The sequence below is a fragment of the Seriola aureovittata genome, chromosome 13 (assembly GCF_021018895.1).
Source record: "Seriola aureovittata isolate HTS-2021-v1 ecotype China chromosome 13, ASM2101889v1, whole genome shotgun sequence".
In the NCBI taxonomy this organism is placed as follows: domain Eukaryota; kingdom Metazoa; phylum Chordata; class Actinopteri; order Carangiformes; family Carangidae; genus Seriola; species Seriola aureovittata.
The window spans coordinates 23,839,412-23,854,390 of record NC_079376.1 but is presented as its reverse complement, the minus strand read 5'-3'; the positions used below and the strand labels follow the sequence as shown (position 1 = coordinate 23,854,390).

The window sequence follows — 14,979 nt, the reverse complement described above, 5'->3', positions numbered from 1 at the left end:
TTCATCACGTTGGCGAGGTTGGCCTGACGGTCTGTTCTGACAGGGGGGAACCATTTTTTATTCAAAGCACCTTTTGTCCAAAACACACGGCCTGTTCCGCTACCAAGGCATCCGTGAGGGTCAGGCTTAGGGTTTGACTAGCTCGCAACATGTCCACCTCGGGGGGGGTGTTTGCGTGCGTCATTCGTGGCTTGTCACGGCAGCTACACGACCAGGACCATCTGCCTGACATCCCACGGGGGATATCCACACACTGAGACCCCACCTGTCACCTCTCTCCACACTGGGAACTCTTGACAAAGATCCCCCTGCTGCAGGAGAGGAGAGTGGCGGAGCTGTGATGAACCCATTGTTTCTACCTGTAGCTGACACTTGCACCCTCAGCTGGAGGGTTATTTACCAGAGAGCCTTTGTCTCTGATGCAGAAGCCGCCACATCTGTACACAGAGGACTAATGGGTTTTTCATGCGCATGATCTTATTCAAACAAGAACACAGTCCACACACACACACACACACACACACACATATAGACTTTCACTGTCAGTTTGTAATTGAAGTAACTGGAACACAACCAATGACTACAATGTCACAGCAAGTGGGATTTACACAGTAAACACCAGGATGCACAGTCAGGTTATCAAACAGAATAATAACTATAACAGAAAGATTCACGTTACTTCATCAGACCAATCGTCTGCACGTGGTTTTAATGTCGGGCTCTAATAATACAATGCGATGCTTTCGTTTCATCTCACTGGGTCAGAGGTTGCTGGGAGGTTGTCATGGGAACCTGGGTATTGATGGTGATTCGCTGCCTGGTTTGACATCGGATCATCCCTATGATGGCTCTTCTGAACCTGGAGGAAAAGATCATTTATGCCGTTGAATGCACCACAAACACATCTGTCTATCACATAATGTTAAAAAAAAAAAAAAAAGGAAACACACTCACTTCTTGTTGGCTACGACATAAATGCAGGGGTTGTAAAAAGTGGAGGACTTGGCAAAGAGAGGAGCGATGATAGCCATCGGGGCAGGTATGGTCATGGGGTCACCGAATGACGCCCAGAGACACACGAGGGAGTAGGGAGACCAGGCCACCAGGAACATGACAATCATCACTATGGACATCTGACACAGATGGAGAGAGGCGAGACCGTTAGGAGAGAGACATGAAGGTGAAGAAGAAGAAGAAAAGAACATGAGGAGGGATCTCAGTGATCTCTCTGTTTGTCCTGGTCAAGTAGATTGACATGAAGGTCAGTGATGTGGGTGTGTCTGTGGACACCGAGCGGTCTGAAATAAATGTCTCTAATCAATCCCAGAGTTTGAGGTGTGACTTTGAGGTGTGCTCCTGGTAAGTGGATGAGGTCTTAGGACTGTCCCACTGTAAAGCCATCATGTCTGTGCAGTCATTGTCTCACTGTCAAACCATCAAGTCCACGAGGACTCTCTAGCAGACCTGTAGGGCCCTTGATGCACACTTTCTATAAGTCTGCATTTCTGCAGACTTTGCCTGAGGGAATTACCCACAGTTCACAGTGTTGTGACATTAAACACAGGGTTACCATGGTTACCAGGGGACGTCTGGAAGCGTTTAAAATATGCTAAACAAGAAGAAAAAAAAAAAACACTTTGCTCAGTGGTGATTCAGAGCCTGGAGTGTGTGTGTGGTCATTTGTCCTGTGATGACAGATACACTTTCCTCATCACAAACGGAGAGAAGTGAGCGAGTAAGAAATGCAAAACCCAAAAGGACATCAAACCCACAGTTATACGAAACATGTTTTGGTGTCGTCAAGGTAACATGATATGTTACAAAGTGCTGTCCTATTCCTCTTTATACTATTTGGAGCCCCTGAAGCGTCTCATGCCCAATCACTCACCAGGTGACGTCAGCGAGGGTTCAGGGGTTAGGGGGGGAGACATTGGGATTGGGCCCAACACCAACCATGTCAAGCTCGGCAGTGAGCCTACAACTTGTCTATAGCAGCCGTGTAGCAAAAGCAGCTGCTGCAGACCAGGACTGACCGGATCTGTTTACAGATATCCTCTCTGAAGCTCAGTTACACCATCAGTGTAGTGACATACTGTATACAAAACTCCACTGGTGCCTGTGGGTCACAGTTCTAGTTGTTAGCCTATGAAAGACTGTATTGATTAAAACCGAATACAGACTCGTGTGAGACGGACGACCATAAAATGTGACTATCGCTGTGTCCCGATTCAGGGGCCGCATCCTTCGGAGCACGCGGTCCACGAAGATGTGGCCCCTTTGCAGTCGTCATAGCTCGCAAAGGCCGGAATGAAATGAGAAGGTTTGGTATATACGGAGGATTTTCACCGTGCGCCCTCACATTTAGTGGCAAAGAGAGCTTCAGCAGTCGAACCACTAGCTGTTGAACTGAGCTGAAACCCAACATTAGCCAAGAGGGATCCACCCGCTGGATCCTTCGTAGTCCAGGAAAATAAGAGAGCATTATTTCTCGGCCAGCATTCGAAATGGGACGGTGTAGTCGCACTGCTGTGACGCAGTAGGTCTTCAAATGCAGCCTCTGAACTGGGACACAGCTTAAGCCAACATTGCATTTAAATGCATTGAGACTTCTTCATGTCACGTCTCTGCCATGGTCGCAGTGAACTCCTGAAGCCTTTCACCGGTGACTCATTTTCCGGCAGCATGTGGAGGAAAACACACTGATTAACTGACTGTTAGCCGGATGCTGAGCGACTCTGGGCCTCCACCAGCACCTCAGGGACACGCAGCAGCGGAAAAAGAGCGAGAGTTTCACCTTGGTGACGTCCATCTGGTCGGACCAGTCGACGTTGATGCTGTCCAGGCAGTTTCCGGCTTTGTACCTCCTCACGGTGACCGACACGTTGTAGTAGCAGTAAAACATGACGGAGAGAGGCAGCACGAAGTTCACAGCAATCACCGCCATAGTGTAAGAGATGAAGGAGCTGTGGAGGAGAAGCAGAGTCAGCGTCACACGGTCACACACTGGCTCGTACCTTGTGTCAGGCCCGGCTAACGTGTTAGTGTGTGTTAATGTTGTAAATAAAGTTTAATAATCTAAATTCAGTTCAAATTTAGTTAAGAAAAGAATGTAAAAAACTAACTATGTACTACTAGTAACTATTCATTAACATTAACTACATCAGGTACCAAACAGGTTACGTTTTCCCCTGTCTCTTTATTAGTAGCAGACCTGGTGAGGTGAAGGGTCATAGGTCACAGGGAGGAGTGCATTCGGCTTTAGGACAGATGTGTGAATGGGAATTCTTTCCTCTGGAGTCTGGTTTATGTTGTTTGACACTATCGTGGGCGGAGGTCTGCGCTCTCTGAGTGTCTCGCTAGTTAAGAATCAGCTCGTATCTGTTCGTAGGGGAACTTTACGCATTATTAATAGAGCCAGTATCAATTTCAATCTGGCAGTTTATAAACTGGGCCTCTGTGTTGCAGTTCATCAGTTTCCAGTGCTCTCTGGTGCATAAACCATGTAGTGGAGACACTGTTTCTAAATGTCTTCAGATGCCTTTATTTATATAGTTTTGTAGTTTTGTACTTACTTACTTATTATTTCAATGTAATTATTTTATTATTGTTCCATGTCATTTTACAATTATGTTTTTAACATAGTTTTTTATTTTAGCTGTGACAGTATTAATAGCAGTAGAATAACAGGATGGTTCTGTGGTTTTTAGTTCTAGTAGAAACTTTGAATATGAAGCAGCAGCAGTTTAAATACGTTTCTAAAGTAGGCGTTATATTAGCGAGGTTGGGGTCCATTTACAGAAGCCCACCATATAAAATGTGTCACACTAGTACATGCTGGGGCAGTACCGGGTTATCTTGTTTTAAACTGCTTCAGTCGTTTCCTCAGTATTTTTGATAACTCACGCGTCATTCTGTCTCCAGTTGATGGTGCATGTAGCTCCGGTGGGGTCGGGGGCGTAACCAGCCCAGCCCACTATGGGCATGGAGGACCAGAACACGGCGTTCAGCCACGCCGCCAGGATGAGGAGGTTGTACGATCGCACCGTCATCTTCTGCCCTGGAGAGAGAAGCGACACCACGTTCACAGTGAGACAGGCGGTGAACTGTACATCCAGTGTGCAGCTACTGCTGTCATTAACATGTGGCCCATTTCTATTGGGTTGATGCTGTAGTTAGTTTCCAATTGTTTGAATAAATTAACACTTAAACTGACAGCTTTTTAAATTGTTAATCTACACCTGATTATCCTGTTCGTTTTTATCTGTGAGCTTAACATCTGATCACCCCAGCACAAGATCATATCAGTCTGATTCTCTCTGTTTCCCCTCCACAAACAGTTCAATAATAACAACAATAAAAGTGTTATTAGGCAAAGAAACACAAAGTTTTATTTCAGTTTTAACCTCTAAACCTTGAGATCTCATGAGAGTTTGTAGCTGAGACAGAGACCGGTCTCTCATAATGTAAATGTTCTCCTGGTCTGTCTGAAGACTGTCATTTAACGTGAGAATGTTCTGAAGATCTGTTGTGAAAGAACTGATCCAATATTTATTCGGGTGACTATGAGGTGAAGGAATCATCATCTGTGATCAGGTTCACTTCTCCCATTGGAGTGAACAGACTCAGACCTGCTGCTGGTCTCCTGAAGGAGAAAACCCACGTGACACAGATACAGGAAGTAAGTCCTTTCTTATCTGTCTCTGGTTATACTGACATTACTTTGTCCACCCACTTCGTCTCAGTGAGAGTGACACAGAGACACCTCTCTGTGCAACACAACACAGTTCAACAGCAGCACCAACAGATCACTCAAAACCTGAACACGACAACCTTCATGAAGGACTGTTGTGTTACTGCGCAGTGTGTGTTTCGGTGTACGCTGCGGTCAGGCGCATGCATGGCGGTAAACAGATACCTATGTCTGGTCGACAGATGGTGAGGTAGCGGTCCATGGCCACCACAGTCAACAGGCCGATGCTGGCCATGCCAAAGAAGATGTTGAGAGCTGCGTAGACCTGGAAACAAAGCACAGAGATTCTAACTTTTTTTTTTTTAGTTCACTTTTTTTTTTAGTCCAGCAGCTGCCTGGTGGGTTGGATAGACACATTCCTCAACCTGCCAGTCTACTGTGTGCCTTCGGTTAGCAGTAAGGTATATGACATTTATAGTGAATGGATGAAATGATTGTATTGTCCTTTTTCTTTGGAGGAAAGGTGACAGTGATCTCTGCTGTGTGGACGACGACATGTAAACCGAGTGAGCAGCAGTGAGCAGACAACGAAGAGACGACCAAGGACCAAGACGAAGGAATGACCTAAAGAGCTCAGGGTCACAGACAGAGAGAAAACAGGCAGGACTAATGCCACTGAGGACCAACAGTGCACTTTGAAAAGACCTTCTTTCTATTTGATGACATGCTCAAGAAAAAAAAAAGAAATAGAATCACCTTGTGCATTGAGTTTTCAAGTCTTTTCAGGCCACAGGAGTGCAGCTAGTATCATATGCCAGTATCAAGAGCTTAAACAATATCCATCATTAACCTCCAAAAATATTAAACTGTCAGCTGCATAAACCTGAATCACCTCCTCCACCAACCAGCCACGTTGTAGGAAGTATGCTCAGTCTCTCCTTCCGCAGTTACAGCACTGAAAAATTAGTGTTTGCAGAACATTACAGTAAAGTTGACCTTTGACCTTTTGGACATAAAATGTCATCACTTCATTTTATCTTTTGACATTTGAGTTGAATTGTTTCATCCTTACTGATTAAATTTGTGAGTTATGGCCAAAAACGTGTTTTGTGAGGTCACAGCGAGACAGGAGTGATGATGTTCCCTCTGGGTCAATGTTCCCTCTAAGCTGCGCGCTTGCGCAATCGCGCACTGCTCGCACATTCTCAGCGCACAAGAAAATCTATGCAACGCAAAAAAAAAATCAACATAAACTTATTAATTAATATTTAATATTAGACCTAATCTAATCTAATTACACCAATAATATTTTTTTGCAATGTAACTCAGCGACAGGTGTCAGGTGTCCAGCTAATGATACGATACGGTTCACTTCACGTAGCCAATCATAGCATTGACAGTGCTTGCATATGTGCCCTGCCCATACGCGTCGCGCAGGTTAGCTAACTAACAACAGTGCAGCGGAGTTAAGAGACGCAAATGCTAACCCCTTATCACGGCGAAACGAACGGGTAGCGACACATCCACTCACCAAGCCAAAGTAAAAAAGAAATGCGGTTCTTTTACGATGGAATGGCTGTCGGAGTATGTGAAAATAGAAGAACAAGCGGTGAAACTGGGTGAGATTTTTTTCTTTTTCGATTGAGAAAGGTCTACTCTGCAAAACATGCAGCGAAGCCAAAGTAGCAAGTGAGTTTTCGGAGGGAAAAATGTGGACTGAATGGAAGTTGGAACTACCTCAAGCGTCACATTCAGCAGAAAAGTCATTTAAAAGCTGTTGGAATTGTACGAAGACTCAAGATGGGACTGGGGATCGGTACATTATTGCGGGAGAGCGCAAAAGACCGAGAGAAAAGGAACGAGCTGTCACGCAAAACAAAATCTGATCCCGAGCAAGTTAAAGTTCTCATTGACAATATTTTACTTGCCATCAAAATGAATGCATCAATGCTGTCAGTTCAACAAATCCACGATCACATGGCAAAGTATGTGAGTATACCAGAAAGCTGGCGAGGGAAAAACTATGCCTTTGAATTTGTGAACTCAATAAATGAGATGGTGCAGAATGAGACTATGTGCAGGGTTAAAAATGCACCCTGGCGTACCCTGATAGTAGATGAGAGCACAGACATATCAGTACACAAAATGCTAGTCATATATATTAAACACAGGAAGGAAAATGATGTTAACTATAAAACTGTGTTTGGTGGCATCATCCAGCTGACAGCATGCACTGCTCAGGATATTGTGCAGGCAATAATTCCAAAAATGGACTGGACATGCAGAGAATGGTGATGCTGACCTCCGATGGTGCCTCAGTAATGCTAGGAAAACACAACGGAGTTGCGGCTTTGTTAAAGCGCCAAATACCACACCTAACTGAACAACATTGTGTGGCCCATAGAGAGGACTTGGGCATTGATGATGCCTGGAAAAATGTGCCTTTGATTCGAGATGTGGAAACTTTTCTTAGAACTGTGTAGTCCGCTTTCTCTCGGTCCAGTGTGAAGAGGGGCAAAATGGAGGATCTAGCAAAGATTCTTGATGAAGATACACTGTCATTCAGGCCTCTGAACGAAGTGCGATGGCTGTCGCGGCACCGAGCTGTCAATGCTGTTCTGAGGAACTACACTATGCTTAAAGAATTCTGCAAAAGAGAATTCAACGATAACAGAGATCCAGTGGCAAAGTACTGCTACCTCATCAGCTGATGGCAGAAATACTGGTGAGATTACTCTTTTTATTAGTAAGCTCTGTGATCACATGGATGCTCGTTTTCCAGAGGGTGAATTAAAGGAGTGGTCTGCATTTGACATTGAAGCACTGAGCTCAGACATCAGTTTTGACTATGGATCAGCTGACATTGCCACACTGGCAAAGAAGTATGAAGCCATTCTCCACCACCCACAGTCTATTGAGGCCATTAACAGTCAATATGCTGAATTCAAGTACATAATGAAGCAAAAACTTAAACAGGGGTCAATCAGCACATTCTCAGATATGGTTGCTGCAGCACCTAGATGTGAGGAGCTAAAGGAGATCTCACAGCTTGTGGATATTTGTGCTACATTTCAAGCTTCCAGTGCAGATTGTGAAAGAGGATTTAGTTTAATGAATCATATCAAAACAGCATCCAGAAATCGTCTTGAAGTGGCACATTTGGACCAGCTGATGCGCATAAAGTCAAAGCAAGAAGCGGACGAAGCCATCAACCTGGACAAAGCGTGCAACCGTCGGAGAAGTGAGAAGGACAGACGTGAAAAATAAGGCAAAATTTAAGTCAGATTTGTGCATGTTCTAGTTACATTTATTAAGATTTTTTGTTTATGGATATTAATCATTAAATGCTCCACAGCGTGCACATCTGATGTTGCTCACAGTGGTCCTCAGTGTGCTCAGGGAGCTTGTGTGTATACCCAGACACATGAAAAATTAGAGGGAACATTGCTCTGGGTGTTCCTGGAAGTCGACGTCGATTCTAAAAATTATTCGACGTGGAATTTTAGTGTCGACGCGTCGCGTAAAACCACACAGGGTAAATGTTCATAGAACAAACCCGGAACTTTCTAATGGGACCGTCTATATCCATCGTCTTTGGTTTACCCGGATACAAGCGCAGCGCACGGACTGGGACAACGCGGTGACGTAATTGAAGTCATTGACTACGTGAATGATTTGCGTCTGTGTAATTCTATTTAAACAACACGGCGGCGTCTACCAGCGGTACGACGGCGCGTGTGGAGCAACAAAGGTTCGCACGCGGTCCTCCAAAGTTTGGGAATACTTTAATCTTGACACCAACAGTGCGGTAGTCTGCAGACTCTGCAAAGTGCATCTGACATATCACTCTAGCACGACAGTCATGCACGAGCACATAAAGAGGAAGCACCCTGGTGCAGCGAGTCAAGATGTTGGACGGGGCAAATTGTTATATTAAATGACTAACTGGAAAATAATTGCAATAAAGTTACTGTTAGGTTAATAAAAAAAAAATCGTTAGATTAGTCGAATAATTGAAAAAATAATCGCTAGATTAATCGTTTAAAAAATAATCGTTTGGGACATCCCTAAATGAGACACATGGTCTGCTTGTTGGCCAGTGGAGAGACTCACTGCTGCAGTGTGGTGAAGTTACACAACTTTTAGCGCCTGTTACTGTTAATAATTGTTTTACAGTTTGATTGAAATACTTTATCATCTCCAGATCATTTCTTATTTCTGCTGCTGTCATGATACAGTATACGTAAAATTTTGGGAGATTTTCTGTTTATTTGTTGTAAACCAGCTAATGATACGATACGGTTCACTTCACGTAGCCAATCATAGCATTGACAGTGCTTGCATATGTGCCCTGCCCATACGCGTCGCGCAGGTTAGCTAACTAACAACGATGCAGCGGAGTTAAGAGACGCAAATGCTAACCCCTTATCACGGCGAAACGAACGGGTAGCGACACATCCACTCACCAAGCCAAAGTAAAAAAGAAATGCGGTTCTTTTAAGATGGAATGGCTGTCGGAGTATGTGAAAATAGAAGAACAAGCGGTGAAACTGGGTGAGATTTTTTCTTTTTCGATTGAGAAAGGTCTACTCTGCAAAACATGCAGCGAAGCCAAAGTAGCAAGTGAGTTTTCGGAGGGAAAAATGTGGACTGAATGGAAGTTGGAACTACCTCAAGCGTCACATTCAGCAGAAAAGTCATTTAAAAGCTGTTGGAATTGTACGAAGACTCAAGATGGGACTGGGGATCGGTACATTATTGCGGGAGAGCGCAAAAGACCGAGAGAAAAGGAACGAGCTGTCACGCAAAACAAAATCTGATCCCGAGCAAGTTAAAGTTCTCATTGACAATATTTTACTTGCCATCAAAATGAATGCATCAATGCTGTCAGTTCAACAAATCCACGATCACATGGCAAAGTATGTGAGTATACCAGAAAGCTGGCGAAGCAAAAACTATGCCTTTGAATTTGTGAACTCAATAAATGAGATGGTGCAGAATGAGACTATGTGCAGGGTTAAAAATGCACCCTGGCGTACCCTGATAGTAGATTAGAGCACAGACATATCAGTACACAAAATGCTAGTCATATATATTAAACACAGGGAGGAAAATGATGTTAACTATAAAACTGTCATCCAGCTGACAGCATGCACTGCTCAGGATATTGTGCAGGCAATAACTCAGTTTTACTCCAAAAATGGACTGGACATGCAGAGAATGGTGATGCTGACCTCCGAAGGTGCCTCAGTAATGCTAGGAAAACACAACGGGGTTGCGGCTTTGTTAAAGCGCCAAATACCACACCTAACTGAACAACATTGTGTGGCCCATAGAGAGGACTTGGGCATTGATGATGCCTGGAAAAATCCATCGTCTTTGGTTTACCTGGATACAAGCGCAGCGCACGGACTGGGACAACGCGGTGACGTAATTGAAGTCATTGACTACGTGAATGATTTGCGTCTGTGTAATCTATTTGAACAACACGGTGGCGTCTACCAGCAGTACGACGGAGCGTGTGGAGCAACAAAGGTTCGCACGCGGTCCTCCAAAGTTTGGGAATACTTTAATCTTGACACCAACGGTGCGGTAGTCTGCAGACTCTGCAAAGTGCATCTGACATATCACTCTAGCACGACAGTCATGCACGAGCACATAAAGAGGAAGCACCCTGGTGCAGCGAGTCAAGATGTTGGACGGGGCAAATTGTTATATTAAATGACTAACTGGAAAATAATTGCAATAAAGTTACTGTTAGGTTAATAAAAAAAATAATCGTTAGATTAATCGTTTAAAAAATAATCGTTTGTGACATCCCTAAATGAGACACATGGTCTGCTTGTTAGCCAGTGGAGAGACTCACTGCTGCAGTGTGGTGAAGTTACACAACTTTTAGCGCCTGTTACTGTTAATAATTGTTTTACAGTTTGATTGAAATACTTTATCATCTCCAGATCATTTCTTATTTCTGCTGCTGTCATGATACAGTATACATAAAATTTTGGGAGATTTTCTGTTTATTTGTTGTAAAGATAATACACAAGGCTGCACAGTGGTGCAGTGGTTAGCGCAGTCGACTCACAGCAAGAAGGTTCCGGGTTCGAGTCCCGGCTCGGCCATGGGATCTTTCTGTGTGGAGTTTGCATGTTCTCCCCGTGCAAGTGTGGGTTCTCTCCGGGTACTCTGGCTTCCTCCCACAGTCCAAAGACATGCAAAATGGGGACTAGGCTGATGGGATACTCTAAATTGACCATAGGTGTGGCTGTGAGTGTGAATGGTTGTCTGTCTCTATGTGTTTGCCCTGCAATGGACTGGCGACCTGTCCAGGGCGTAACCCGCCTCTCGCCCAAAATAGGTAGGCTCCAGCCCCCCTGAGACCCTACTAGAGGATAAGCGGTAGAAAATGGATGGATAATACACATGTAGCATCATGACGATTATCACTCTAAGTAAAAACAACTACTGACTTCATAAGTTATTATTCCTCCGCGCCAGCAAAATGGTTTTGACCATAACCCACAAATACATTCACTAATTATGACATAATTCAAGTCAAATGTCTATGAGGATAAAATGAGGTGATGACAGTTTATATTAAAAAGGTCAAAGGTCAACTTCACTGTGACATCATAATGTTCTGCAAAAACTCTTCTGGCCATTATTCAACACTGTGACCCAGGAAGGAGAGACTGTGAGCAGACTTCCTGTAACTTGGCTCTGATTGGAGGAGGAAACAACCAGGAGGAGGTGATGGTGTTGAAAACCTCACATTTAATAACTTTGTGGTATCTTGAGGTGCTGATGTGAAGAAGTGATCACAGCTGACACGTCTTTACTTGCAATCAAAAAGAAGTTTATTTACAAGAAAGAAACAGTGTCAAAAATACCGAATCCTGGAGCATCTCTGCCAATGTGAGATCTCCTTTCTACCTTCTCATAAACTCCTCTATTTATCTGTCTCATCCCACCTTTGGAATGTACACTTCTTCCTAAAAGAAGAAGCCTTCACCCAAATGGTAGATAAGATCTGGTTTATGGCCTCTGCTCTCTGGCCTTTGACCTTTTAGGCTATAAAGACCCCGACATGTCTGAGTCTATCGTACCATATTAAACAGAAAAACCAAATGTTTAACCAGTTTTGACCCCTAATGCACATTCCTTAAACTCAACTTACAATGAGTGGTTGAAGGTAACCTTTAACAAAGCCTCAGTTGACACCCTTCTTGAACTTTAGGATAAAACATACATAAAAGAAGAACATACAACAATTTAGAATGTTGTAACAAAAGGAAATGAAGTGGATAATTCACTACAACTTGTTTTTTAATAACAAGTTCATTGTTGTGGACTTTTGAATCGTCACCAGCAATGTCACAAGACATGATGGAGGATAGTCTCTATGATACACATTCATGATGGTGGGTAATGGACAGAGGGCAGGACAGAGAAAACATGCTACAGATGGCTTGAACTGTGTGGTTTTAATTATGTCCCTCTTTGGGCCTCCTATTGGTGCAAATACATTTAGCTGTAAGTCGTATCATCTAATATCCATGATACTGCATTCCCCTTTTCTTATTTGTGTAACAGCTCATTTCACAGACCATCCTTCATTCACTTGTATCCCCCTGGACGAAGCCAAAAGTTTGTATCAACAGGAGACACAGTCTGACAGGACATGAGACCAGGACACAGTTGTTGATCGTTTACAATGTGTTCAACAGTATCTGGCTGCGACTTAATGAGACAACTGGCTGAGGGAATCAAGCAAGACTGAGCCAACAGAATGAAGTCTGTACTGGACCAATCCCCCCCCCCCCCAGAAAATCATAATAAGTCCTGATTAGGAAAGTATTTTTGGCATAGGAGCTTTTCTTTGTGTGTGTGTGTGTGTGTGTGTGTGTGTGTGTGTGTGTGTGTAAAATAATTCTGATAATCCCGAAATCCATAAACAAGTCGATTTTCCTCTGACTTTGTATTATATAGGAACGCCATTACTGATGGTCTGTCTGGCTCTGGGTTTTCCAGCTCTCCCTCTCACTGTAGATTAATATCACATGGGTCCGTGTCAGTGTGCAATAACAAGGGCTGAGGAAAAAACTTCTAATCTGCTGAAATATTCCCAACACGTGTCCTGCAGCGGAGCAGCAGCTGAAGCGAACGTGCGTCAGTGTGCTCACAGGTTTAGCCTCAGGCAGCTCACAGTAAGTCATGGTAGTGTGACATTTCTGAAGGGGTTTAGAAAACATAACAATGTTTTTATGCAGACGACAAGGCTGGTGCTACTTCTGACTGAACCTGGCGAATAACTGGAATATATTTGTACACATTTGGGAGAAGTAGTGGATTGAATATATTCTTCTCTAAAACACCTCAGCACACATTTAACAGATGGTGAGCACAGGAGGGGGCAGAGTCCAACCTCATGCACTACTGGCCAAAAGTTTTCCAGTTTTTATTTTGAATTGAACGCCCTGCTCAGACCTGGTATTATCATCTCAGGTGATCCGATCACAAGTGGTCAGCTCTAAGTTCAGGTGTGAACACGTTGAGGATGCGGTTGAGTTTTGGCTGCTGCTGGTTTCCTTCCAGCTGCCTGTGGCTCTTTTCCTGGCTGCTGGTGCTGTTAGTTTGTTATCCTGGATACTTCTGTGACACTGTGTTAAGTTTTGTTTAGTGTTTATTAGCGACTGTGTCGATGGTTAAAGTTTAGCCAGTTAGCAGCTAATGCTAAATTCAGCGAGCCCTCAGATGAGGAGGCCCCCGTCGTGACTGTTGACTGTTTATGTGACTGTTATGGAGAAATCTGGTCTTATGTTGAACATATGTTATATGTGTGTAAATGAGTGAGCCATTTTAACCCTTTAATGAGTTGGAGAGGTGGGGGACTTGTTTATTTTTGCACATTTATGGTATTTCGTTTTAGCGTGAGCAAGTCAGACAGTGAGAATCTCTGTGTAGATGGAGGCGGGTAACGCTGTGTAGTGACTGTGAACCTGAAGTGATATTATTGCTCTTGCAGAAAACATTCACTAAACGTGTATCACCAGATCGAGCCTGTGTGACATCATTCTGTGCACCGCTTCACTATCACTCCGGTTACTGCTACCTGGGGAAAGTGCTATCAGCTTCCTGTTTTGGTTGTGCAATGACAGACACACTTCCTTTGTACCCGAAGACAGAATTACAAAGTGAAACCAAGGATTAGAAAGAAGCAATCTAATGCTGTAATGGTGTCTTTACTCTATAGTCATTACATTGTCCAATCAGCATTTATTTCATAATGACAAGTTAAAGCAAAAAAACCTACTATCACTCTAATGTATATTTTAAGCCACACAGTGAAAAAACAAAAGAAAAAACTCAATCTTTTCAATATAGATGTGGTTCAATCATCCATTAAATACTGCACAGATAAGCAGTAGATGCTGTGTGTACATAGTAGAATTACAGTTGACGTCACTCGTCCACTAACCTGACAACCGGTGTAGCCAAATTTCCAGCTGCCGTGGATGTCGGAGGCAGCCGACATGGGGTAGCCGATACCAGCCACTCCGATGTCGGTGAAAGCCAGGTTGATTATGATGAAGTTGGTGGCAGTGCGCAGCTCCTTGAACTTCACAAACATGAGCAGCACCACGATGTTGCTCGCTAAACTGATGACACCTGAGAACAGGAAAGAGGACGAGAGGAAGTGTCACAGTGTGGGAGGTAGAAATCCTGAAACACCCGAAACTGTATTTATACTGAGCAAAAGTCACAGTGGCCGAAGAGGAAAGAATGAAAGCTATGTAGCCTCTTCTAATGCGCCTCATGATGGTGAGCTTTAGAATGACTGATAAACATCAGCGTGCTGTGTATGTTGTATGATCTGCTGCCAGCAGCTGACCATATATGACACATGACCAGGGAATAAAGTGGAGTGGAGCAGTGTGTCTGCACTCACCCGTTAACATGAGCGCTGGAGTAAACACCAAGGCGTTCTGCAGCCGCCACACAGCCAGTGTGTTCCAGGCCTAGGCCCTCTAGCCTCACTGATAAACTGTTAGTGGAAGTTTCAGTTACAAACATAATTGTCTGCCTGTGTGTGCTCTGTCTGTTGCACTTACCGTATTGTCAGGATATGGGATCTCAAGAGCATGATATAGGTGGGGACTGATCAGTGTGGATCTTTAAAACTTAAAGTCTTTCCAGTTCCAAAAGAATCTAAATTGTCTAAACTTTATCCCATGGGTAAAGCTGTCAGAGTTGACGTGGGGCCTGAGATGAATAGATGCTGAGAGTTG

General features: G+C 43.8%; 1 protein-coding gene across 1 annotated transcript; it reads right to left on the bottom strand.

Annotated features, from left to right (window-relative positions):
• Positions 1 to 540: 540 nt before the first annotated feature.
• Positions 541 to 14,366, bottom strand: rrh (retinal pigment epithelium-derived rhodopsin homolog). The gene is made up of 6 exons (XM_056393915.1): positions 14,169 to 14,366; positions 4,916 to 5,015; positions 3,904 to 4,057; positions 2,795 to 2,963; positions 955 to 1,133; positions 541 to 859 (listed from the first exon to the last, which is right to left on the bottom strand). The coding sequence occupies exons 1-6, from the start codon at positions 14,319 to 14,321 to the stop codon at positions 754 to 756; spliced, it is 861 nt and encodes a 286-aa protein (XP_056249890.1). The 5' UTR covers positions 14,322 to 14,366; the 3' UTR covers positions 541 to 753.
• Positions 14,367 to 14,979: the final 613 nt, after the last annotated feature.